At 40.4% G+C, this 27832-nt stretch overlaps 1 protein-coding gene across 1 annotated transcript; it reads left to right on the top strand.

The window, feature by feature from the left end:
- Positions 1-3570: 3570 nt before the first annotated feature.
- CNMD (chondromodulin) lies at positions 3571-27832 on the top strand. The gene is made up of 7 exons (XM_081290745.1): positions 3571-3708; positions 4169-4309; positions 9658-9798; positions 15686-15799; positions 19390-19543; positions 24058-24224; positions 27551-27832. The coding sequence occupies exons 1-7, from the start codon at positions 3637-3639 to the stop codon at positions 27764-27766; spliced, it is 1005 nt and encodes a 334-aa protein (XP_081146871.1). The 5' UTR covers positions 3571-3636; the 3' UTR covers positions 27767-27832.

Genomic DNA, 27832 nt, shown 5'->3' with positions numbered 1-27832 from the left:
AAGGTGGACTGTAGGAAGCAAGCCTTGGAAATGGGGACACCTTTGACCCCATTCCCCATCAGCCTCCCAATCTTGCTTCCTTGCTACTTTTTCTACTGCCTTTTATCCCTCTTAACCATCATCCTATAAACACATTACATTGGGGTGGTTGACAATATCCCACTTTGGCAATGGGTCTCCCTGCACAGTCCCCTACCCTCATGCTCTAGACAGCTATTTTCTGAGTATGGTTTGTTGAGAAAACATGAAGAGGCCAGGTCCTGCGTTCCTGCCCACCCCAACTCCTCACCCTCTCCTCAAGGTTCATGTGTACCCAGGGCATCCATTCTTCACCTGCTCCCTCCAGTTCCTTCTCTACTTCTCAAAGTTCATCCTCCTTTCCCATCTTTCTGTCATCTTGCCCCTTCCCTGTAACCTTCAAATGTCTTTCCAGCCCTAAGGGGATAGGGAACCCTTTCAGTCCTCTAACTACCTTGATGTATCCTCCTGACATTTTCTTCTTCCTCTCAATGCCAAAGTTCTTGAAAGAGCTCCATTTGCAGCATTCACTTTCTGCCACCCACTCATGGTAGTTTATTATTTTATTCACTCATTTAAAAAAAATAGTTTTAGTTGTAGATGAATCTTTATTTATTTATTTTTTTATGTGGTGCTGAGGATCGAACCCAGTGTCTCACACATGCTAGGCAAGTGCTCTACCACTGAGCTACAACCCCAGCCCTATGCACTCATTTTTTGAATAGTTGACATATGCTCACAATTCAAAATTCAAAACATTCCAGAAGGTACACAGAGAAATATCTTCCTTCCACCCATCCTCCAAGTCCTACATTCTCCTCAGAGGCAACCCCCACTACCAATTTCTTACTTATCTTTCCAAAGAGCATATGCATACACATATTCCTGTTTGTATTTTTATACAAGTGGAAATTTTTATACACATGTTCTACCCTTTTCTTTTTTCACTTAAAGTACCTTTGAGGTTTTTCTACACCAGTATATCCAAAGCTGCCTCATTCTTTTAAATGGCTGCTGAGAAGCCACTGTGGGGACATACCATGAATTTTCTACTCTGGACATCGAGGATATTTCTAGTTCTTTGTTCTAACAAACATACTGAAGTGAGCATCCTTATACATATAAGATTTTTCCACCCTTGTGAGTGCATCTCTAGGATAAATCCATAGAAATGAAATTGCATTTTGCAGTTTAGGATTAAATTGCTCTCTATAGAAGTTGTACCAATTCATCCACCCACAGCAAGATGCAAGAAGGCCTTCTTTCCTCCCCACACTCCCCAACAGATTTTTGTAACAAATGTTTTTATTTTTGCCAGCCTGATAGGTGAAAAAGTATACTTTTAATTTGCATTTCCTTTTATGAAAGCAGTCAAGCATTCTTCTTAAGCTTAAGAGCCATTTGTGTTTCTTCTCCTGTGAATTGTCTGTCCCGATCCTTTGCCCATTTTTAAAAAATCTTTTAATGATTCTTAGAAACACTCTATAGCAGAAAATTAGTTCCTTGCTTGTGGTACATGTTGCAAATATTTTTAGTCACTCTGTGACCCTTTGCCATATGTCTTCTGTGCCCACTAAAACAAATCCAACTATCATCCTATTAGTTGCCTCCCAACTATGAAATTCAAAATCCTCTTTGTGTGTTCATTTTTTTTTCTGCATTTGACACCACGGCCCCATTTTTCTCTAATGCTTTAAAAAAAAAATAACTGTACTACTTTGTCTTTGGTCATCTCCCACTCTGTTACTTCTGTTACTTCTTCACTAAAATTCCTGTGACAAATGCCCTTGCACAAGGAGACCTTTGAACTCTGCCTCAGCGGTGCCCAAGAGGAGCCCTGTCTGGAGTCCTCCTGGAGGCTTTCCCAGTATCTTAACCCTAATAGGATGTGCACACAAGTACTGCAGGCCCAGCACTTCCCCCAGACTCCTCCTTTTTCATAACTCACATGTTATGAAAAATTTCATCAACCTCAACATGCCTGAGAAGTGCTCCTGCCAACTTCTGTCCTCCGTTGGACTCCCACTGCTTTCTTAATCCACCCAGATCTGAAACCTCAATCTCTCCCAGCCTGCATCATGATTGTTGCCAATGAGCCAGGACATCCTGGTCATTAGCATTCCCTCACAATAGTCTTCAGTGATGGTCTTTGATTTCTCCTGCTGTAGTCCTGGATATCCAATCTCCCTCTTCCCTGAGAAACCTCAGTTCTTCCCATGCACCAGCCCCCACATTCCTCAGAAAGGGCTCTGCATACTGCTGGAACCCAATTTGAATTAAGGAAGCCTCAATCCAAAAGAGATGTCATATCATCCTAGTATTAGGGCATTTGGCATTCCCAAAAGTGAAAGGGAAATGCAACCCCTGCCCCATTCCACATAAGAAAGCTAAGTCCTTCCACCTATACACAGGTACATATAAGTACACACATATAGTTTCCTCATTCCTTTGGACACATCAGTGTTGAAGGAGTCAGACTTGCCATGTTTTTTAAAAAATATTTTTTAAAGTCGGAAACCACAACATGATAACTTTATTTTATTTACTTATTTTTATGTGATTCTGAGGATTGAACCCATTTCCTCATGTGTGCAAGGCAAGAGCTCTACCCCTGAGCCACAATCTCAGCCCTGCCACGTTGTTTTTTTTGTTGTTGTTTTGTTTTGTTTTTGTTTTTGTTTTTGTTTTTTCTTGTTGGTTTAACTTAATTCACCAGAATGCATTTTGGGGGAGAAGGGAGGACCAGGGATTGAACCCAAGGGGCTTAACCAATGAGCCCATCCCCAGTCCATTTTTATATTTTATTTAAAGACAGGGTCTAACTGAGTTGCTCAGGGCTTTACTAAGTTGCTGAGGCTGCCTTTGAATTCAAGATCCTTCTGCCTCAGCCTCCCTAGCTGCTGGGATTATAGGCATGTGCCACCGCGCTGGGCCCAGAATGCACTTTTATTCCGGTCTCCCAGGCCCCTTCTCTCCAATACTCTTGGCTTGGCCTCACTTTTGCTGCAGGAACATCCAGAGAAGGCGATCCAAGACCCTGCACTATGTCCTAGTCCCAGAAGCCATCCAGCAACGTCAAGCCAGTGGAAAGGCGTCCTCACCTTGGCACTGTTAGGCCAGTGTTCCCCATCCACCTGCACAGCCCTGCTCTCCTCTGGGTCCCCTTCCACCGGCACCACAACACGCATAAAGGAAGACTCAGTGGAAAATGGCTTCCGGTCAGATGTCAAGGCAGAGCATCTGACATTTTAAGAGATCCTTGGGTAGGCGGCTTATGGCCCTGGCAATTTAGTATTTCTTGGAATCGCAGAACTCAGCATTCCTGCTCTGGGGGATACATTCACCCTTACTCAGATTTATCCGGATGTTACTTGGTGGCCATTGTATAGAAGAGAATGAGAAAGGGGGACATCTGAGAATGCAGGACGAGTTCCTACTGCTGCCCCGGGGCGGGAGAGAGAAGGGAGGAGAAAGGTGAGGCTCTGGAAGGGGTGGGGACCGCGGAGCTGGCCGTGACAGTGCGCGCGCTGTGTTGAATTGCCCGGCACGTCGGGGCAGCGGGACAGAGCCCAGAGTGCGCGCAAAGTTTCCAAGAGTCTTGCTCCTCCCGCCGCAGCCATGGCAGAGAACTCCGACAAAGTTCCCATCACCCTGGTGGGACCTGAGGACGTTGAGTTTTGCAGTCCCCCGGTGAGTACAGCCCGGGATCCTCAGTCCTACTGGTGGGTTAGTCTTTGGGCCCGGGCTGCTCATGAGTGTCCGGATCCACAGAGGAATAGGGGATTTGTGCTGTTGAGTGGTGTGGAGGGGGAGGGGGATTGGGGTGCCCAAATGTGTGCGTGGGGTGGCGCCCCACGCGTGAGTGTGCAAGGGGCTCGTGAACCACAGACGGGCGTGAGGAGGGCATCCCGTGGCTGCGGAGAATGCAGTCCGCAGAACAGTGACTCTGCACCGCGAAAACTTTGCTGATGGCACTTCCAAGCCTGAGAACAAGGGACCCTTGGAAGGGAACAAGGAGAAAGAGACCCTTGAGGGAGCTCAGGACAGGCTGTTTCTCACCAACACCCCTGATTCCCTGGGGACGCAAAACTGGGATGGAGAGGTGTGAGCCACGCAGACACGATTGTTCCTTTTCCACCCCCGCCCGCAGGCGTATGCCACAGTGACCGTGAAGCCCTCCAGCCCCGCTAGACTGCTTAAGGTCGGAGCCGTGGTCCTCATCTCGGGGGCGGTGTTGCTGCTCTTCGGTGCCATCGGGGCCTTCTACTTCTGGAAGGGGAGTGACAATCATGTGAGTCCAAAGAATGAAGCGCCAGGCACAACCCGGAGTGGGGGTGCGCAGGGTCAGGAGGCGCGCGGGGTGGCGGGGTCCTTTCGGTTACGTTCAAGTTCCCCCCTAGGTGGAGCTAGAGCACTGGTCTGTGAAGTGCCAACTCAGTGGCCAGCTGGTCCTCTAGGGATACCTTCTCTGTTCTTCCATCCAACTCTGCTATGCTGCTTTCTACTCACAGAAAGCATCATAGCAAGTCAAAGTTTTAACAAAGAATAAAGAATGGAAGAGCAGTGGAGCTTCGCAGGAAAGCTGTTGGCCCCCCTTGGCCTGGGGCTTACACTAGGCAGTTGTGTGTTTATGGGTAGGGAATCTCACCTCTCTGAGCTTGGTTTCCTCCTTCTTAAAGGAAGAAATGGAACTGAATGACCTCTAAGACCTCTTCCAGCTGAGAAAGAGTAGAAATTAAAGACCTAGGACAAAGGGAGTGGAGAAACAGCCAACCCATACTTGGGTGTGAATTTGATCTTTCAGGAGGGTTTTGTAACCTATTTTTTACTAACACTCCCTTCTCTCTCTTTCTCTCTTTCTCTCACTCTTAATAGTGGCAAATCTCTTTGAGAATCTATTCTTGCCTAGTCACATGTGATTTAATGGTAAATGTTTCACAAACTACTGTCCTACCTTCTTTGTATGCAACTATTTTTGTTAAAGCTTCATGAACTCTCAAGGAATATAAAAGCTGCTTCTAACTTGACTGGGCAGAGTTCCAGTGTGTTCACTAAATACCTGAATGTTTTCACCTATGTAAAAGGGGGCATTTTATCTTGATGATCATTTCCAGGTCTAGTATAAGCTTATTTCAACTAATGGAAAAGAATTCCATCCCCAGGGTATATACAAAGGGCTCTTTCTTAATCACTGTCCTCCTAGGATCTGTAACTGCTGTTTTTCCCCCTCTCCCACCATGAAATTCAAAGCATGAACGAATTCCAGTACTTAGAGAAAATGGTGCTGAAAGCAATTCAACCATTTTACACATCACATCTTCTGCAGTCACTGCATAATTTGTATTTTTAACTCAAATGCCTAATGTAGATAAGCATGCCATTTAGCACTGTTTTAGAGACTATATCAAATTTACAAGCATCAATTTGTAAGATCAGAATTGCACTGTATTTTGTGTGGATTTGAAAAGTGCCTTAATGTATTTGTACTTTAAATATAGAAGCTGGGCCAGATGCTCATATTTGAAAGCAGCAAATCTGAATCTGAGAACGTTTTCAATATCTACATCTCCATTAGTAGCAGGGTTTAGATTGTCATCCCTTTGGGAAATCTGACGGTATTAAAATATAAATGCTATCTTTTGATAGCAAAACCTCAATAGTACAGGCCATTTGGGAATAAAAATAGCTTTGCTTTTTAATTTTTTTTAGTATATAGTTTGGTCATGATTTATATAAAAGAAATATCATTCAGCATTTAATTATTCAAGACCAACACGGCTGATTGACAAGATTCTTAGAGAGTTTCAATAATCATACTAAATAAATGAGTCTCTCTTTTTTTTTTCTTCCACTTCACTGCAAGATGTTTGGTCGTCTGGTTCAAGAGAAGAGTATTAAATTCTAAGAATACAGAGGAATAGTGAATCATATTTTATTGCCAAGAATCAAAGTTATTTCTATTGCCTACACAGACAGGAGAATGAAGAAAATCATGGTAGTTTTTTTTTTTTTAATTCTCAAAATGCCCTATGTCAATCCATATTACTTCTCTGAAAAACAAACTACAAAATTCAGAACAGACTAAACTTGACACCATCTAAGCATAGCACATGCACAGGTTTTGCCTTCCCTGAATACAAATCTAAATCACCCAAACAAAACATAATCAAAAAAGGTAAGTCTTCGTCAAGCAGAAAGACATATCAAACTAAATGGATTGTCTCTCTTTGGGGATTAGCTATGCCTCAGCTGCTCTACGCCAATTTTCAAAGGAAAACCAGCTATAATTCACTTCTTCTCCCTTTCAGATGGGTAAGTCCCTGAGGACAGGGCTGAAATTTGGCTGGAGGACAATGAAGCGAGGGGTACTAATAATCAGGGGATCACTGACTGGGCTCAAAGATTGAGGCCATTTTTCATCCACATTATTGTAAATGGAACAAGTCGTTGACATATGGGAAATTCCAAACAATGTGAACTGACAACCCCACCCTGTGGGATGAGGGGAGGAGACCATTGCTCGAGGACTTTCTTCTCAGACTAATTTTTCTAGACATTTTCCCAAACATTATGTAATTAATCTTATAGAACCTAGGCCTTATTAAAAACTGATTAGCAAATATCCTTGGCTGTAAAAGGCACCATATTGAACAGAATTTTGGCAAATAATATACTTCATTGTACTTGGATAGAAATAGCCTTAGGTGCCAACAACTCCCTGAGCTTAGAGTAGATAATATATTGCTTCTCCAGCAGCCCAGCTTCCTCCCTAGCTCAGAGCCCAGAACTTTGGAAACTGCAGACTGGCTCCCATCCTGCGCTACCCCTACCCCTGTTCAGGAGAGCTTTAGGAGGGCTCAGGCTTCTCACTGCTGATGCCATGAAAATAGTATACTATGCATACAAGATGGGCTGATGTGCCAGACGTGGTAAACTGTAATCCCAGCAGCTTGGAAAGCTGAGGCGGGAAGATTAAGAGTTCAAAGCTAACCTTAGCAACTTAGCAAGGCCCTAAACAACTCTAAATAAAATACAATAAAGCTCCCAGCGACTTGGAAGGCTGAGGCAGGAGGATCATAAGTTCGAAGCCAGCTTCAGCAACAGCGAGGCCCTAAGCAACTCAGTGAGTCCCTGTCTCTAAATAAAATATAAAATAGGGCTGGAGATGTGGCTCAGTGGTTAAGTGCCCCTGAGTTCAATCCCCAGTATCCAAACAAAACAAAATAAAACAAAAAGATGGGCTGATGCTGTTTTCCAAAGGATACAATACCTAATTAGCATTTGTTGGGGGTGGGATAATGAAATTAGAAGACCACAGGCCAGTCTTCTGTGTTATAATCCTGCCTTCTGAAGAACTGTGAAGAATTTGGAAATGGTTAAGTTCTTAAATGTTGCATTGCTTTACAGTGAATGCTTATGTGCAATGCTGAAAAGAAGGGGAAAAAAAGCCTCTTGTCACCTGAGTGGAGGACATTCTTGCCAGCAGGAACTCACAGGGGTCTTGTCTGCCAGGCTCCTTTCGACAGTCATCATTCCAGCCATGTGAACAGTGGCTCCTCAGAGAGCACTGGCCAGAACAGAGCCTGCTTTCTCAGATTGACCTGCAGAAAGCACTGACTTAGCCAAAGAAAACAGATTTTCCAAACTTGGCTGCACATAAGGACCACCGGAGGGACAAAGCTAAAGCAGATTGGTGGGCTCTGCTCCAGCTCTACTAAATCAGAACCCCTAGAAGTGGTTCCTCTGATGGGGCCAGTGTGGGAGACAATGAACTGCAGGTATCAGAGTGCCTTAGAAGGAGAGAAGAGGGGCGGTGTGATGGTCAGGCTAAGCTAGATGCTGATGTTTTCTGTCCTGTTAAATAAATGCTACTGCCTAAAAGGGTGGGGGATGGCAAAGCCATTTCTACATCTCTGATGATAGAATAAAATAGTACTCCGTAGGTCTTGTACTAATGAATTTTCTCCAAGTAAAGATCCAATAACAACAGATAGAACAGATAGGTTTTCCAGTGCTTTTCCATGTGACAGTGACTCTTCATAATGAGGGAGAAAAATCAGGCTTGAATTAAATGGGAGCTATTTGCAGTTCTGACTGGCTGGCCTGACATCAGATACAAACTGTCTTTCATCAGTTCTCAGTCCATCCTCTTTGAAAATGTACACGTATGCATATGTGTCTTCACACAGAATTTATATTCATCATATATAAAATAGATAGATAAAGATAAGTAGCTATAGACATGCCTCTAAGCCCAAAAAAAGAAAGAAGAAAAGCCCCGGTACTATCTCTGCTACACACAAATCTAGTAGGACAGCAGCACACTGAGCAGGAGCAGCAAATGAATTATTTTTAAACCAGCACAGTAATAAGATATCTAAGAGCCAGCGTGGTGACACACGCCTGTAACCCCAGTGGCTTGGGAGGCTGAGGCAGGAGAATCATGAGTTCAAAGCCAGCCTTAGCAACTCAGCAAGGCCCTAAGCAATTCAGTGAAACCCTGTCTCTAAATAAAATATTAAAAAAGGCTGGGGATGTGACTCAGTGGTTAAGTGGCCCTGGGTTCAAACTTCGGTACCAACAACAACAAAAAAAGTTAAGGAAGCCCTCTGGATCATTTAATTTAGTGGCAAACAAAAAAAAACATGTGGAAAAAAAATGGTGAATTTTTTCTAGCAAAATCTTACTCAGAAATGTAATGTGCATGTGCGCGCACACACACACACACACACACACACACACACCAGAGAAAAAGCAGAACTGCTCTGGCTAGATTGTGGGTAGACAGGGAAGGAACATCACAGTTCCACCTGCTTCACCACCCTCAGCTCTGGGCCATGCCTGTGGAGTGCCAGAATTCTAGGTACATAGATGAAAACCACCTATGAGTCCAACTTCTTCATTCTATACTCCAGGTAACTTCTAAGACCCAGGGATATGTGGCATGGCTGGCTGCTTTTCTGATTCCTGGACCAGTCCTCTTCCGGGCTCCCCTCTCCCATACATGTTACATCCAATAATATGCACTACAATATCATACACTCATCCCATAGAGTGGAGTATTTATCTTCTGACTCAGAATAGATATGTACCTTGACAATGCTCTTTACAAGTACTGTTCTATGTTGATATATCCTAGTCCTGTCTCCAGTCCAGTATATGCCATATTCCATGCCTCATCTTGACCAAAGGATTTAAAAGATCAATTTTTAAACAGGTGCCACTGCAAACAGACTTCTTCAACTGAAAACCCAGTTGACTCTCACTTCTCAATTTCCTTTTATCCATCATTGATTCTCAACCCAGCTGCATGACAGAATGAACTTTAGAAAAGAGAGATCATTACTCAAACCCCATCCTCATAAGTTTTGATTTGATTGGTCCTGTGTGAAACCCAGGCATGCTACCTGGAGAGTCTACCCAGGTGCTCTTGATGTGCAGCCAGGATTGCAAATAGCAGATATCATTGTATTTCATGATTGGTATGTAGATGAAGTCCTCATATATTAATGAATTACTATTAAGGATGATTCCATATGTCTGAAAAATTTGAAAGCTACGTCACACACTGCAGTTCTAAAGACAAACCCTGAATTGCTAGAAAAAGAAAGCATTACTAACTCTTATGTTCACTTCTAGATTTACAATGTCCATTATACTATGAGTATCAATGGAAAATTACAAGATGGGTCAATGGAAATAGATGCTGGGAACAACTTGGAGACCTTTAAAATGGGAAGTGGAGCTGAAGAAGCAATCGAAGTTAATGATTTCCAGAATGTAAGTATATTTCATGCATTTAGAGAGTTTAACCAGGCAAGCCTGGGGGACTTTTCTAATTCAAGGAGATACAGCCTCTCTCTCACACACTCACATGGTAACTGTTCTTTACAGTAGTATTAGTGCCACTGATCAGCATGTAGCATGTAGCATATTCCCTCTGAGAAAGGACCACATACTTTGTTCTTCAGATTTTCAAAAGGAGAGGACCACACTTCCATGGAAAAAAAGATAATATGAAACAATAGTAATAACACCTTTGGGCACAGTGATGCATACTTTTATCCCAGTAACTCAGGAGGCTGAGGCAAAAGGATCGCTTGAGCTCAGGAGTTGGAGGCCAGACTGGGCACTATAGTAAAATTCTGTCTCCAAAAGTAAAAAAGAAAAAAAAAAACACTGTCAAATTCATAAACCTGTGCACTTGGGAAAACTACTTTGAAAAACAAATTTTTCGTCTTCTAGGAAATAAAAGATATGGACTGAGAAGTCAAAATAAAACTTGATATTTACAAAAAATGGAAAAAAATCACAATTGAAAAGAGCAAGTTCTTAGAATTATATAAAGTCTTGGCAGAAAGACTTCAAAGAACTATTTCTTTTCAAGTAGTCTTCTGTAACATAATAAATAAAATGTATCCTAGAATGTTGCAAGGTCTGAAATCTGAATTTCTAGAGAGGAAGGAAATTTTAAGGATCTCATAGTCCCATCAACAACAAATAGAATCTACTTACATATTTTTCCATTTAATACATAAATGAGCATGGGCAAAATCTATTTTATAGTTTGTGTTCTCTAGCCATGACCTATTACTGAAAAATCGTTCAAATTCCATTTGAAAACGAATACTGTTTTGTTTTACCACAAAAAAATTAATTTACAGGCTATTTGAGATATTAAGCTAGTTAGTGATGCTTCAGCCTACATCTGCTACCATCCAAAGTGTCACTCCAGACTAATTTCCCATTGGCCAACATAAATATCTTATTCTCTTTCACATTCTGCAGTGAGGAAGAGGCCTCACTATTTGGGTTCTCCTCTTAAATCTGAAGATGGAGTAGGTGAAACTTCATAATGAAAAAGAGCTCTTGAAAATAATGTCTCTTCCGATAGTTTATTGGTCCACAAACATCTCATTGACCCATCTTCTGAGTGATGAGAAAAACTAAAGATGTTTTTCATTTAAATGAAATCACTCATCTTGCTGGCACCAAATGCACTTTGCAAGTCCTTTTGAATGTCCAACAGATGCTAACATTAGAGCCCTGGGATGTTGCACATTATTCGATGATGTCAAGGACAGGCTATGTTCAGAGTGGTTTCGCCCTGGAGACAGGCTCTGCAGCTCGGACTGTGCCCAGCTGTACTTTGTTTGGTCATAGCTTTGCAAATGGTTCTGGTCAGTGCACAAGTATAATTTCTTTGGACCTATTAAAGGCTTTTACTGCAAGACCCAGGACAGGGAGATGCATTTTTTCTTTGTACTACTCAATATAAACTAATAAAATGTGACTCCTCCATGCACATCATTCAATCCAGAACAAAATTGAATGCCTATGATGTGCCCCAATATCAAGATATGCAAAGGGAGCTACAAAGATAAGAAAAGATCTATCTCTCTCAAGATGTTCATGTATCCTTTGAAAATATTTTAATCCCAAACCTATATATCTGTTTTATAATCCTTTGGTTCTTTCTAATAATGGTATTGATTGTGTTTTGTTCTCATAGACCAACAGGGCCACAAATAATTTATAAACTGATCAATTTTCTTTGATAGCTTCCACATCTCTCTAAGCCAGAACTGGTGAGTGGAACACTTTTTTGATGGATAGTACCTGTTATGGGTTTAAACAACCAGGACTTCTGAAGACACATGAATCAGCCTCTATGGTCATGCACTATTGGTTTCTCTTCTACTTTAAACCATCAGTCAAATTCAGGAAGTTATTGACTGAGGCTCCCTCTGGGTATGGGATGTTGCTAAGCACAGAGGATGCAAAGATGACTGACATTTGTCCCTAAAGGACCATCCAGTCCAGTCTGGGAGGCAAACACACACACACACACACACACACACACACACACACACACACACATAGAAACAGTGCCAGGTCTGCCCAAGAAATGTGTTGTGATGAGCCGTGAGCAGAGTGCCATATTGGCATTGCTGCCCATTAGGGGCTTTGAGCAGGTTTGACAGGGATGATGACAATTGAATCATCCTGAGGAACAATTTGGATTTCAACAGAGAGGTAGGGGCAGGACTCTCGAGGACCAGGAAGCAATGACCAATAGGGATGTATATTCCTGCTTCCAGTACATTCCAAAGGGGGAAGAGACATGGTGGAGACATAGGTGGGGCCAGAGTATGATAGGTTCTGAATTATAAATGATCAGTCCCCCTGTTCACCAAGGACCCCACCAAGGTTTTAATAGATCCTAACAAACAAACAAACAAACAAAAAAGAACCCCCAAAGGAGAAGAGCACTGAAAAAAAGTACACTGGGCTCTGTGACCTCAGAGAAACAAACACTGGGTTAATTCATAGTGCATGAGTGTATGGTTCTAGGAGGTTATAATCTCCCAAGCATCTGTGCTGCTGATTTGAGCCCCTCAGACTAAATACCCCATTTAAATAACAAAAATCCTGGTTGGAAATTAAAAGACACAATATACTGATGGGTATATGAATATTCTTTGTACATTTAATTTGTAAATATTTGAAACTTATAATTAGAAAGCTGGGAGGAGAAAAGGATAATATAATCTACCTAGACAGGTAGGCTATTGATTTAAAAAATCAATATAGTCCTCAACTGTCTTTTAATAAAGGAAAAATAAAATGAAAGTAATTTATAGTAAAATATGAATCTCATATATAAATGTTTAGCCTGATGCATTAGAAAACATAATAAAGTCAAATTCATATGGGGTAGTTGAATGACTGTCAATGCCACAACCCGAAATGCAGATGGACACAAGTGTGCTTTGGCAATGCAATGTTATATCATTTTCTCAAACAGTGGACGTAAGTACCAATTTCTCTCTATTTTCACTGCAATTGCATTTGTAGGAAATTCACTGTACATTACAACTGTGCCAAAAATCATTCTCTATTTATATGTAAAACACTGTCGGGTTCTAGGCACAGATTCCTATATAGATGGATTTTTCTCTTAGACCCAGGACAGTCAGTTTCTTGGGACTACCCCTGGCTCTGTGGGACCCAGTCTCCCGGGGCAGAGCCCAGTAAGGTCAGGAGCATCTCGATCTTTGTAACAACGAAAAACTCCTCCAGAAATTTCTAAAATACCCTTTAGGGGCAGGACTCCATGCCTTCCTGAGAGCCTTCTGGGAGTCACAAAAATAGATGAAATGCCCTAGAAAGAAAAAAAAAATGTACAGCTAAGGTGATTTTTTAAATAAAAATGTTAGGTTTTGGAAATCTTCACTCATTGCCTTTGTTAGCAAATTTCTTCATTATCACCAGCTTCTAAGGCCTTGATTGTTTGCAAAAAAAGCAGGAGGTTTGCTTGACTTTCTTGTGCTTCCTTTAGTTCTCTGTTTAATCTCCTAAGATGTCTGGCTGCTTGATGTGGATTTGTAGCTAGACACGGTGGTTAAAACTCTGTGAATTCTTTCCTGCTGGTCCTGCCCCTGTGGGGTTTCAGTTCTCTGCAATGTGTAGACTGCCAGAACCAACTCAGTGCTAGATTCACATTTGGTGCTGTTATCTTTCAGCAGAAGCAACTCTCTCCTTGGGGGTTATGGTGTTTCCTCCCACACATCTCACATTCAGAGGACAGGAGTGTTTGAAGTTAAGAGAACATATTACATAGGAAGGCAGTCATATCCTCCCCTGCCTTCTGTTTTTTTGAACCATTGGTCCTAGATTGACATACAGAATAAGAGCAGCAGAACTTTGGGTGATAGCATAGCCAACAGTGGTTCTCCAAGTGTGTTCCTGAAGCCACCAGCAGGGTAGTATCCAAGAGCTTGCTGGAATGCAAATTTGTAAGTCTGGGAGTGAGACCCAAAACTTTGTATCTTATTTAACAAGTCCTCCAAATGACTGTGATGCAAGGGAAAGTTTATGAGACACTGGTACAGAAGAAACTTGGGTCCAAAGGTAATTACAGTCATTTCAAAATTTAGTTTCCTAAAGAAGTTCCTTTTACCCTAAACTGGTAGTTCTCAACTTGGGCTTTGTATTATAGATACCTGGGGAACTTTTAAGACTACCAGTGCCATACCAATCAAATGGAAATCTCTGGGGAGGGCCCAGAATCTGTGTTCTTAAAATTTCTCCAGGGCATTCTAGTGCTTGAAGTCAGACCCCTTGATGTTCCTCTGTGAAGCAGGGGATGGTGACCATACCTTGTCTGAATGACACCTGGTGCCAGGAGAAATAGGAAAAATGGGTTATGTATGTACACGTGGCTAACCAGGCTTCAAGGCAAAAAATGAGATGTTTTGGAAAGAATGAATGAAACTTTCCTACTCCATTCACAAAGTGTTACCCACCAGCTTCATAGGGTTCCTGGTGCTAAATTCAAATAAAGCAGAACTTTCATTGAATCTCCTCCCGTATGACTTAACAATTAACTTTATTCGTCACCTAAAAGGACTGAATCCTGAGCTAGGATCCCTAGATTTCTAAGTGCTTTTCTTCCCCCATTCCTTAGCACCGATTCTGCAATCCATTCAGTTATCATCCTGACATCCATCTCAACACACATAAGATTGTCAAGGTTCAGACTTGGAGGTGGGGTCTACATTATTATGGAATAAAATTTATGACCTTTAAGACTATTTTTGGCTACTCACTTGTCATGAAATCAAAACCAGCAAAGCAAAAATAAATACTCCGGGGACAGAATATACAGTTACCCTTCATGTCCTCTGCGGGTAGAAGCAGTGGCTGAGCTTCAGCCAAGATGGAGCCTGTGCCAGTGTTTCCCTTGAGGCTGGTCCCCAGGCAGATGAGGTGGAGACACTGTTTATGACTCACAGGGGACAAAAACAAAAGATCCAGGTTCTCGGGTAAGGTCTAAGAGCAGAGTTCATCTCCTGGTGACATGATAAGCTTTTTTGTTTACTCTGGGCTCAGTAGCTTAGGACAATTAGGAATTAGTAGAATTAATTTAACCAACATCTTTCTTTGTGTGTGTGGTACTGAGGAATAAACCCGGGGACTCTTTACCACTTAACTACATCCCCAGCCATATAGATCTATATCAATATGGGTATAGATATATTTTTTTGAGACAGTATCTCCCTAAGTTGCAGAGCCTGGCGTTGAACTTGCCATCCTACTGCTTCAGCCTCCTGAGTCACTGGAATTACAGGTGGGTGCCATTGTGCTTGGCATTGACCAACATCTTTTGAGAATTTTTTTAGGATCACCAAAAAGAAAAAAGAAATAAGACAAAGATACTGAGCTTGAGCTTGTAACTAAATAAACAGTGTAGACTAAATGCCAAATGAGAGATAGAGACAAGAGGATGGACTCACCTGAACTGGGAGTTCAGAGAGGTTTTGTGGAAAAGCTAGCAATTCATCTGAACTTGTGGTCATCAGTGGAGTCACCAACATATTCTGACCCACTCAAATATTACCTCCTTGTAGTCTCCTCTCCTATGCTGCCTAAAGTACCATTCCCTGACATTTCTATCCTTCTCTGGCTTATTTTCTTCATAATACTTATTTCTACCTGACTTTGTTTTATTTTTAGTAAATAATGGTAAAAGGTAAATCCCATGAGAGAAGGGATTTTTATGGTTTGTTCATCCCCCATACCCAGCACCTGGAACAGTGCCTGTATCATAACAGTTAATAAATGAATGAATGGATAGTTGGATGGATATACTTTTATCTCCTAGGGCATTACAGGAATACGTTTTGCTGGAGGAGAGAAGTGCTACATCAAAGCGCAGGTGAAGGCTCGTCTTCCGGAGGTGGGCACCATGACCAAACAAAGCATCTCCTCCCAACTGGTGGGTACCCACTTGCTCAGACAGTGAGAGCTTTGGCAGCTACTGTTTGAAGGCACAACCCCTTCCATCTCCAGGGGAAGGTTCATGACCAGACCTCAGTTTTATTTCTTCTCTACCAAAGCAATTTAAACTATTTTTGTCCTACTGGTTCCAAAGGATCATTCTGAGTTGATGTATTAAAGATCTGGGGAAGTCACATTTAAAAGTGCAGAAAGGGGCTTGGTCCCCACATGACCCTCACTTGCCTGATGTTAGGAAATGATCTGATCAGTGATTAAGATTCCACAGTAAAGCTATGATAAGGTGCACCAACTGTGGGCCAGAAGCTTTATCAAGGAAGGTTCTAAATTGTTTTGCCCAACATTGAACTGAGATGGCTTCTCTACAATTTCCTCCTTTTAGTTCAAGGTCAGTGCAAGAAAGCTATATAACATATATTTAATTCCTTTTCTATGTATATCAATTTATGAATTTTGTTGACATAGTTCTTTCATTTATTATTAGTAAATTGCCTTTTAAGTTTGATCTTTTTAAAATTCACTAAGAATTCCACAGAGTTCTAAAGACACATTTAACAATCATACCTTACAGTTTTATGATGTTAGGTCTTACAAAGTGGTCACACCTATTATGGTGTACCATTTAAGTTGTTCCAAGTATGGTGGAAAGAAAATGGGCTTTGGAATCAGAAAAACATGGATTCAAATCCTAGTGCTGTGGATGTGGCTTTAACTCCTTGAGTCTCAGTTTTGTCATCTGAAAATTGGGGGTAGACACACTGTGCCCATGATCCTAAAGAATCTACTAGATGTTGAATGAAAGACTGTTGCTCATCATTGCTAATTTTATTATGATCACCTCTGAGCCTTCCAGTATCCCTGAGAGGGAAGTGCAGCAAGTGTTAGTTCCCTCAAGGCAAAAGAGAGAAAATATGGGTAAGCGAAGGTGCCTGGAAACTGCCTGATTGTTTGCCCCCAAAGGAGCAGCAGCAGGAGTTATCTGAAAACAAAACAAAGCATAAGCCAAAAAACAAAGTTTTGAAAGTGGCCCACCATGAGCTCTTTTCTCTCGCTTACTCCCCGTTTCCCCAGCATTCATCCTGTGAGATGTTTTCCAGACTCCATTGGTCCAGCCATTCTCCTCTGATCACATTTCTTTGTTCCTCTTGAGCTGAGCAGCTCAGAATGAAGCCCATGCTCTCTGTGTAACCCACTGATGCCAATCTAAAAATGGGAACCATGCCTCCTTTGCTCTGACCCCTGAAACTCTCTTACTGCATTATCACTATTTTTTAAATACATTTGTACCACTCACTTTCAATCACAAAGACTTTAGTGAACTATCATCCTTGCCATCCTCCCCAGAAAAGGACATGGGACTCATTCTCTGTGCCTTCCATAAGAACCAGCTCCCCAATCATAGCTTACCCAGATCTACTCATAAGCCTACAGTATATTTTATAAGTTACTTTTTGATGTTTTTTCCATGATTTTTAAAAACAACAGTTACTGTAGAAAATTTTGGAAATACATACAAATTTAAAGAATAAAATAACCCACAATGGCACAATCCACAGATGACTAATGTTAACATTTTGGTGGGTTTTCTGTGTTGGTGGGTGTGTATCAGATATTATTTTCATAAGTGATGTGAGACTGCTGTATTATTATTTTCACTTTAGTTCTTTTAAAATGTAAATTACCATGTAGATTATGTGATTATAATTTTCAAAGTCATTTATTCTTTTTTTAAAGTTGTAGATGGACCTTTATTTATATGTGGTGCTGAGAACTGAACCCAGTGCCTCCTCATACATGGTAGGCAAGTGTCCTACCATTGAACCACAACCTCAGCCCAAAAGTCTTTTATTCTTGAACACTTCCATTATCTTCAATTTTTCACTATTTCAAAAAACTAATAATTAAAAATAATTATTTTTGAATAAAAAATAATTCACCATGGTAAACATTTCTGTATTTCAATTTTTGCACCTGATTTTTTTTTTTTTTTTTTGCCATAGAGGTAGATTATTTGTCGTGTGTTTTAGTTGTTTCTATCATGCATGATGGACCCTCTGATGGACAAAAGCCAATTCAGCCGATACACTGTGTGAATTAGACGTGTGCTTGGCTGTCAGCAGCAGATAACTTCACTTACAGTAACTTATAGGGACTTGTTTTTCTCCCACAGTAAGCAGTGCAGAAGTAGGCAGCTGTGGAACTGCTCAGGGGCCAGCATCTCTTTGAATTTTATTTATTTATTTTTATCTTTCCTTCCAATTCCAAACATGGTAGCACCACACAATCTCTTCTTTAATCCAAAAGAGGCTGAACAGGGTGAGCTGTGATTTAAATTTGATAGGTAAAAACAGGTCTCAGTTCCTCAACATACTCTAGCCTGGATTTCAGTAGTCAGCACTGGCCAGCCAGGCACATAGGCCACTGGACAGTATGAGAAAGCAAGTGTCTGTCCTGGCAGGGGCTGCCTCCAAGGAAGTAGGACTGTGTTACGAGGAAGGGGCAGGAGGAAGGAATGGGTAAGAAACTTCGAGTATGTGCCCCAAGATTTATTTGACATTCTTAGCTTATAGAATGCATCTACATGCATTATCCCAATCATTCCATTTTTCCCCGCATACTTTAGATTATGATGGGGCAGATTTATGCATCACTTACTCCCATAAATTTTTTATCAGTTTGATATAACTTTAAAAAGCTACTGTACTCAGAGAGCATTCATTTCCTGGATGGAGCCATTTAATTTAAGGTAAATAACTGGATTACCTGAGTGTTAGCTTCTTCCAATAACTTTAAGTTGTTTTAATGCAACCATAAGCCTGAGGGAGAAAGCATAAATGAAGTGCTGCTTTTAACTGAAAAGTAAGGAGAGAACATTTTAATTTCTCCAACCTACTGCAAACTAATAAATACATGAAAGGAACAACCTGGCAAAAATAAATTTGTCTCCTGGGTTATCAAACCATCCTCAGCATCTCTCTATAGAAGAAAATCTAGGGTTTAGCTTTGAAATCTCAGTGGTGTGCCTGATGTGAGGAACATCTGAAATATGTTTTGTTATAGCTGAGAAATGGAGAAATGGTTTATGTTAAATACTACTTTGAACTGGAGACATTAAAGAACCAATCACTTGCTTTTTCCATTGTTGTTAGGAAACCGCAGAACAAAACCCCAAAAGATTTTCACTTCAAATGAAGGGTTCCTCTATCCTTTATAGGATTTCAGAGTCTGTTCAATTGCTTTTTTGCAAAAAAACGTCTTTGATCGAAAACATCAGATTAACCTAAATCTCAAAGTTGGTATCAAGTAATTTTCACTTCAACACAGAACACTTCCATTCACACATTACAGCTATCCAGAGGCAGGGTAACAGGAGGTGTGCTGAATACTGTGAAGAGAGCTACAAAGAGACTGAAACCTGAAAGTGTGTGTGCATGGCACACACACTCACATGCAAGACACACACAGAATTCTGTTTTTACAAGGTAAACTAATCTTTTAGCAACCCACGACTCAATCTGAAGCATGTCCCACCATCTTCTTTACTCATGTGCATTTCATTTTTAATTTCAGGAAGGCAAGATCATGCCTGTTAAATATGAAGAAAATTCTCTTATCTGGGTTGCTATTGACCAGCCTGTGAAGGACATCAGCTTCTTGAGTTCTAAAGTCTTAGAACTCTGTGGCAACCTTCCTATTTTCTGGCTTAAACCTACATATCCAAAAGGTAACATTTTAAGTTCTCTTAATGGTGCTTGGAATTCTTCCTGGTCCTGTGAGATTCCTCCCTGCCTCTCCACAGGTCTGAGCATGTAACAAGAAAGATAACATCAGGATGCATGTGATGGTGTCTTGGTAATTAGCATGAGAGATAAAAGACACGGAGAATGACAGCTGTGACTGCCCTGTGGAAGGGAAGGAGCAACAGGGTTAAAAGGAGGCAGTGCAGGAAGACAGAACACCACTGCATTACCTGCGACTTTTATTTATGATGCTCCCACTTCTTGCCGCTGTGCCCCTTAATCTCACTTGTGTGCACCTTCCAATTTTACATTTTTTTTTTTATTCCTAAGGCATAGAATCAAGGGACTAAGAAACTGTCATGCCACCAAATCTTTATTATGCTCAAACCTAGAATTATGGGACAGCCAAAAGCTGCTGTGGGTATAGGCTGAGATTCCTCAACTTCTAAGCTTGAGCATCAGCTTCCAAGTCCAGAGAAAATAAATTCCAGGTCCCTGGGGCTCAGAGATAGGCTGGAGCATATTTTTGAACTATTTCCAGGTGACAAAGGGCAGGTGAGACCAGCAGGCCTCTCTTTCCCCTGAGTCTTTCCTGTCTCTAGAGGGCTTCTCACTTCATTTCTACTGCAGTCATTGACCTTCCCAAGGTCTACTTTGTAGCTCTGGTTCAAGGAGGGGAGGGAATGAAAGCCTTTCTCCTCACACAGCTGAGATAGGCTGTTTTCTGAAAGATTCTACTGAACACCAGAAGAGAATAGAATGGAAATGAAGAAAGTGGAGGCATTAGAGCCACTAGGTTTGGTGGGAGACTTGTTATGGACAGTTAGTGTTTAACAGGTAGTTTCAGCTGTTTGCAAGATGAAAAGAGTTCTAGGGATGGACGGTGATGGTTGTGCAGCAATGTGAATGCACTTAATACCAGTGAACTGTACACTTTAAAATGTTTATAAAGTGAAAAATTTTTGTTTATAGGTTTTACCACAATTAAAACAATACCCCACCAGGCTGAGAAAGTATAGGTTTCTGATTCTTACATGACTAACTTATTCTTAGTTCCTATTCTGTTCCAAAGCCTGGAGGAGATGACTACTCTCTAACCCAGGACAAGCTGACAGAATCCAATGCATAAGCCACTGACAGTGGCTGCCAGGCATGTCAGTAAGTAGTATCTGTCACCAAGGGGCTGGAGGAAGGGCTGCCAAATAGTCTGTGCTTTTCTCATATATGCTCTTGCTCAGGTCAGTGGTTGTAACACAATTCTATGGTCACTTGCCAAAATCCTGCTTTCCATTCCCCACCTTCCTTCACCCAGGTGGGGCTGTTAGCTTTTTGTTGCCATGACAAATATCTGAGGAAAAAAAAACTAGAGGAGGACAGATTTATTTTTTCTCACAGTTTCAGAGGCTTTAGTCTATGGTTGGCTGGCTACACTGCTCTGCACCTAAGATTAGGCAGAAGGGTGTGGCAGGGGAAAGCTGCTCAGCCTGTGGCAGCTGGAAAGCAAAGAAAGAGTGGTAGGGAGAGGGCTGGAGACAAGATAAACCTTTTCGGGGCATTCTCCCAGTGATCTACTTCCTCCAACCATGTCCCACTGCCTAGAGTTTCCAATGGACTTTCATTGGTAGTCCATTCAGCTACCAATGAATTAACCTACTGCTAAAGTTAGAGCCCTCATGATCTAATCACTTCCCAAAACCCCACCTTTGAACACTGCTGTGTTGAGGACCAAGCTGTCAACACATGAGTCTTTTGGGGTAACATTCCAGATCCAAACCATGACAGTGAGCCTTCATGCTTTCTACTACCCAGGAACTACATTTTCCAGTCAAGGAAAAAAGTCCCCACACTGTTACCACATAGAGCTCTCCCCAATCACATTCTGTCTGAAGACACAGTCTCTTACCCAGAGTTCATTCACTCATTTGACAAACCTATCATGTACCACATAACTTATTTAAGGCTTCTGAGGTGCATCAGTGAACAACAGACAATATTCCATGCCATCAAGGAGTTTTACATTGTAGCAAGAGGACATAATTGACATTAAATTAAAATAAGAAAATTATATAGTATGACACAAGGTGCTATGCAAAAATAACAGTGCAGGACAAGGGGGTGAGGAGTGGGGATGGGAAGACAGTATAATTAGCAGTTCTAAATGATAGACACTGAGTAACTTCACCCTTGGGAAGGAGCTTGTTCCTTTCATCCAAGATGTTCCTTGATCCCTCACAGTCCAATTGCATGACCACATTCAATCATCACAAGATCCATACAAGAATTACACATATGGGACTGGGGATATAGCTTAGTGGCAGAGTACTTGCCTAGAATGCACAAGACTCTGGGTTCAATCCCTAGAATGTAAAAAATAAAATAAAAAGAATTATATATTCTGTGCATGAGAAAAGTAGAAACCAGCCAAATGCCCCAAGATCAGAAAAGGGTTAAAAACATATTTATCCTTTATATATTTGTTTATATATAAATACATTTATATATCTTATACATTTACACATAAACATAATTTTATATATAAATATAAATGTATTCATAATACGTATGTATATGTATACATATCTCCAAATACATATATTTATATTTCCAAAGAATGGAATAACATAAATATTAAAAATAAAGGTAATGAAGGATTAAGCTGGGCTCAGTGGAAAATATCTGTAATCCCAGCCATCTGGGAGTCAGAGGTAGGAAGATCAGAAGTTTGAGACAACTTAGTGAGACCTCATCCAAAGGGCAGAGCTTGCTTCTATCTTTTGTTAATTGTATTTTACAACAAAATCAAGAAAATAAACCTCCCTCTAGATGGTGTCTGGTTCCCCTCTAATTCTAATAAATGCCCTCAACTCCAGGGTCCAGTAGCCCTTGCTCTGCAATCTGGAAGCCTGCAGGTCATTGGGGTCATTTATCAAAGATGCTGTAAATGGTGCCTGGATGCAGGTCAGAAGTGAAGCAATGCGCCGATGTCCACAGAGCTCTGACTTTGCGCCAGGCACTTCCCTAGAGCATTACATTTTGTCCTTATTTAATCTTCATTAATAACTGTTGAGGTGACTCTTCATATACCTATTTTACAGATGAAGAAACCAAGGTTCACAGAGATTAGGTAATTTGCCTGAGGTCATTCAGCTAGTAAAAGGAGTTGTGGACTGAATCCAGGTCTCCCTGATGTTTATCCAAAGTTATCTCTAGCTTTAAAGCATACTAAGTGTTCATAAATAACAAAGCATGATATAATCATCATCATCATCTGACATTTGAGTGCTTATTATAAACACTTGTGCTAAAACCTTTAGATATACATTTTCACTAACCTTATCACTATCTTATGAAGTAAATATTTTTATACTCATTTTATAGATGAAACTGAAGCACAGGGAGACACCAAAGTGCATATTGTATGGTACTTTTCATCTGTTACTCGGCCATTGGTGGCACTGCCTGATGTATGAAGCAGTGTGATTAACTAGAGGGGGGGGTTTGGAATCAGAGTTCACATCTGTGATTGTGGCCGGGCCACCTGGGTCTTCCCAAGACTTGAGACTCTCATATATACCAGTGGCTGCTTTTTCAATCCCATAGAACTTTTTATGAGAATCAGACAAGATAATGTACTTTGCAAACTGTAAAGCTTTATACCTATACAGCCAATCCTTTAGGAATAGTTACAACTACTGGTCTATTAGGCTAGGGATACAGCTCAGTGGTAGAGTGCTTACCTAGCATATGTGAGGCCCTCAGTTCAGTTTCCAAAACCACTAAATAAAAAGATGTTTTGAGGAATACTTAGGGCTGTGAGAAATAGAATACAGATCAGTGGTTTCAACAAATATGGTTTTGTTTTAAATTATTTTTAACAGCCAGAAGCCTGGAGGTATGAAAGCATTATTAGCTTCTCTGTGATACTATCATGTTTCTTTCTAACTTAGCGTTTTGCTATCTGTAGCATGGTGGTTTACCATTCTTGTGCCTAACACTTCATAGTCACAGGTTGGCTCATAACTCTAGATATCACATCTACATTCAGGAAGGGTAAATAAGATAGAGGAAGTTATATCTGTCCTGTTGTACCAATAAAACAAACTATCCCACAAGCTGCACTACCATATTCTGCTTATCTGTCTACCAGATATGGTCAACTGTCCATTCCTAATTGTAAAGGAGGCAGAGAAAATCAATAGTATTTATTTACTCAGCCCCATAGTGAAATGGTCAAAGAAAACAGTTGTTGAGAATGGGATTTTGTCAAACATCTTTCAATGTTTGCTTCAGTTAGTATTATAAAACCAAAACGAATTATCTGTATGTCTTAACTACAGACCCAAGACTCTAAAAGATGCTTTCATAAAATCATCAGTACAAAAAGTTACAAGAGTACTCATGTTTATACTTTGATATTCTTATGTTTTTCACCCTGAAAAAAATGCATATCTAACTTGCTTAATCAAATAAATGGATTAATACACATCAATTTTTGCAGAAATCCAGAGAGAAAGAAGAGAAGTAGCAAGAAAAATTGTTCCAATGACCACAAGAAGACCACGCAGTGGGTCCCGGGGCAGCCCAGGCCCTGGAAGACTGAATAATGAAACCAGACCCAGTGTTCAAGAGGATGCCGAACCCTTCAATCCTGATAATCCTTACCATGTGCGTACTGGTGTTCTGGTGACATGCCCAGAGGAATGCATTCAACGTAACTCTGAAATGGTCTTTCTACTTAAGGTTTCATACAAGCACTTAATATTCAACTGAGAACTTTACTCAGTTGTTTTAAAAATACATCTTCATCTATTTGGCAAAAGGTTTATAATTAAGGGTAAGAACACTTAACATTGCCTCTGTAGTGTAAAATCCTTATTGGTTCTAACTCTATTCAAAGTTACTTTCTTTGCTCTCCCTTTTTGTCACAGGAAAACCCATGAAAACAAATTCATATCATGTATTTGATTATTTAAAAATGTTTCCAAGAGTGTATGCACCCTGGAAGCAACACACAATGTGAAAGTATTCTCTTTTCCTCTTTAAATCCACTTTATTCATCCATTTAAGAGACATCTGTGAAGAACCTGTTCTTTCTCAGGCCCTGTACCCACAGTTATTAACTTCTGCCCTGAGGGCTCTCAGCCCTCAAGGAAGGGATAGACTCAAACACAGATGAAAACACTAGCCTGCAACGTGGAGAATTGATGTTTGTTAGGATGGCACTAAGGTGCTAAAAACTCAAAATCTTCAAAGAAGTATCATTTACAGTTACTGTATTTTCCAGGCAGCAAAAGAATATACATGTTTGTAACTAGTTATTAAAATAAAAAATGTATGCAGTTTAAAAAAAAAAACTCTACAAAGGGAACAATGTAAAGTGTTTCCCTTCCATCCCAGACACCCTGCCAGCAGCAGCCTATTAACAATTATTATTTGCCCAGTTTCTTTGCAGAAGCACACACACACATATGTGCAAACACACTGTAACACAAAAATTTTATGCCTTGCTTTCCAGGTTATGGGTGTGTGTGTGTGTGCGTATTTTATATATATAAATACTTTTTCTTTTCTTTTCTTTTTTTTTTTGGTGCTGGGGATTGAACCCACCCAAGGCCTCACACATGCTGGGCAAGCACTCTATCACTGAGCCACAACCCCAGCCAATGTCTTGATTTCATTCCCGTTAAAACACAGTATTTTGGAACTTGTTCCATATCGCCTACATAGTTCTACATGTACTTAATATGCATTTTAAAGACTGCCTATAACTCCTACATAATACACATTAATTCTGTGTTATCTTTTCATTTAGTAGTATTCCAACATATGGATGTACATAAACTTGTGTATTTCTGCTTTGGTAGGCATATAAATCATTTCTCTACAGCAAATACCTTTAGAGAACTCACAGGGATATGGGGAGTAAATGAGGTAATGCAGGTCGAGTCTTAGCACAGGGACTAGTACATAGCATTAACTTGTTCATCGTTAGCTGTTTTATCTTTTGCACACGTTGTCTTTAGCATACTGAAGCATGGGTCTGCTGCATACAAGTAGATGGGACTCTTATATTTTAACGGATACCAAGCTGCTAAGGAATTATACCAGCCATATGTCTGCAAATGGTAATGGAAGGACCCACTTACTATGGAAAGAAAAAAATTCTTTTTCTTTTTCTCTCGTGATACTGGGGGTGATCAAGGTCCTCACACACATTGAGCATGTCCTCTAAAATTTAGCTACACACCCATCAAACTTTAAAAAATAATTCTTAGATTGCTCATCTTTTATTATGTGTAAGTTGACCATCTTTTCATGCACTGTGTGCATGTGTGAAGCACTCAGTCCTACACTGCTTCATGTGTTACAAATGTATTTTCTAGTTTATCATATCAGGCTAATATGTTCTAGAAAGATTTAAAGCCAACAGTATCTTTTAAATAATCCCAGATCTTATCAGAAAATTCAGGACACCATAGTATTTCCATAAGCCAACTAAGAAATGAAATCTGAATAGGCAAACAAAAGTTGATGATCCTGGAGGTGGCTGGGTGGCCTGAAATCAGTTCCAAGGATGAGGGTATCAGCCCCTTTACAGAAGAGTAGGATGACTTTGCCCTGGTTCTAGACTTGAGTGATCCATATTCTTTAAATAATACTCCAGTTATAACAATATTTTCCTTTATTATATGTTGGGCTATTATTTGTCTTTCACATATTCCTTTAAAGAGAAGAATCTTACAGTAACATTTTTTTTTAATCCTGACAAATCTTGCTGAACCCTCAGATAAGAAAAGACCTCAACCAGCAGATCTTTTGACACCATTGCCCAAAAAGTCAGCTGTAATTTCAGTTGGTTGTTTTTGTTCCAGATGTACCCAATCTCAAAGTGATAAGGAGAGAAAAAAAATAAAAAACAGAGTAAGATAGTAGATATTTTGAAGACAGCATTTGAACATGGCTGAATCAGATAGTGTTAAGGAATTGTTAATTTTGTTAGGTGCAATAATGACAGTGTGGTTGTGTAGAAAAATGTCCTTTTATTTTGGAGGCATTTCTAATGTATTTATAAATGAAATGTTACAATACCTTCAATTCTCTTCAAATTCATGTCAGAATTTACTTTGTCAAATTGAGGTAAGTGTATTTATGTTCAATATTCAGTTTTTTCCATTTTTTAATAAATTTAAAAATTTTAACACCTGTCCCCCTAATTAAGATTACATTTCCCACCAAGAGTTAAACGAAAATGAGAATTTTAAGGGGCAATACTAGAGCATACAGAATCTTGAAAAGGTAAACCAGATATGCAAATGAGCAGGGGGCAGATTCCTCCCAGCTTTATAATTTCCCCAGCAATGAAAAGACATTTTTACATTAATTATGATTTTGTTGGCAAAGCTGTCTTGAATTCTTATGGATCTTGAATGTTATAGACCCTTTATGACTCTATGGAGATAACATTCCCATTTTGTTGCTGAAAAGAAGACAGGAGAAATGAAATGACTTGACAATGTTCTGGAAGCAAGTAGAACTGGGACTGAAACTTGTTCTTAGCTTAGACCCATGGGTTTCCAAATGTGCACCCTGGAGCCTTGGAAAAAATTACTGAAGAAGGGCACCAGTGTTTCACTGACTTAAAATTAGCAGTGGCAGAAATGCTACTTTTGATCATAGTATTTGTTTTCTTACTTGAAACTAGTTGAGTCATACTATTCACGTGTGAATATTCATAATCATGGCTCATTAAAGGCACAGAAGAACTTCAGAGTGCCATTTAAAAACTCCACAATTTTCTGCCAATAACAGATTAGGTAGGTGAGAATTCCTTCATGTCAGAAGACATTCTAAATGATGGCAGTTACAAGTAGTAGATTTTGCTGATCTCTTTTGACGTATTCAGTACAAAAAAACCTCAGGATTGTATTTTAAAACAATGTGCTATAACCTCATTATGAAGAAAATAAAGATAATTCTCTTTTATTTCACAGCAGCAAGAAGGAGAAAGCATGACATTTGATCCTAGACTGGATCACGAAGGAATCTGCTGTATAGAATGTAGGCGGAGCTACACCCACTGCCAGAAGATCTGTGAACCCCTGGGGGGATATTATCCATGGCCTTATAATTATCAAGGTTGCCGTTCGGCCTGCAGAGTTATCATGCCATGTAGCTGGTGGGTTGCCCGTATCTTGGGCATGGTGTGACATCACTTCACGTAACAGGTGCTGTCAAGTAAAATTAACTTGTGAGTTGACAACCAAAGAAGCATA

The sequence above is a fragment of the Spermophilus citellus genome (assembly GCF_964194105.1).
Source record: "Spermophilus citellus genome assembly, chromosome: 1".
Classification (NCBI taxonomy): Eukaryota; Metazoa; Chordata; class Mammalia; order Rodentia; family Sciuridae; genus Spermophilus; species Spermophilus citellus.
Note: the sequence above shows the minus strand (reverse complement) of the source record. Positions and strands in the feature narration are given on the sequence as shown.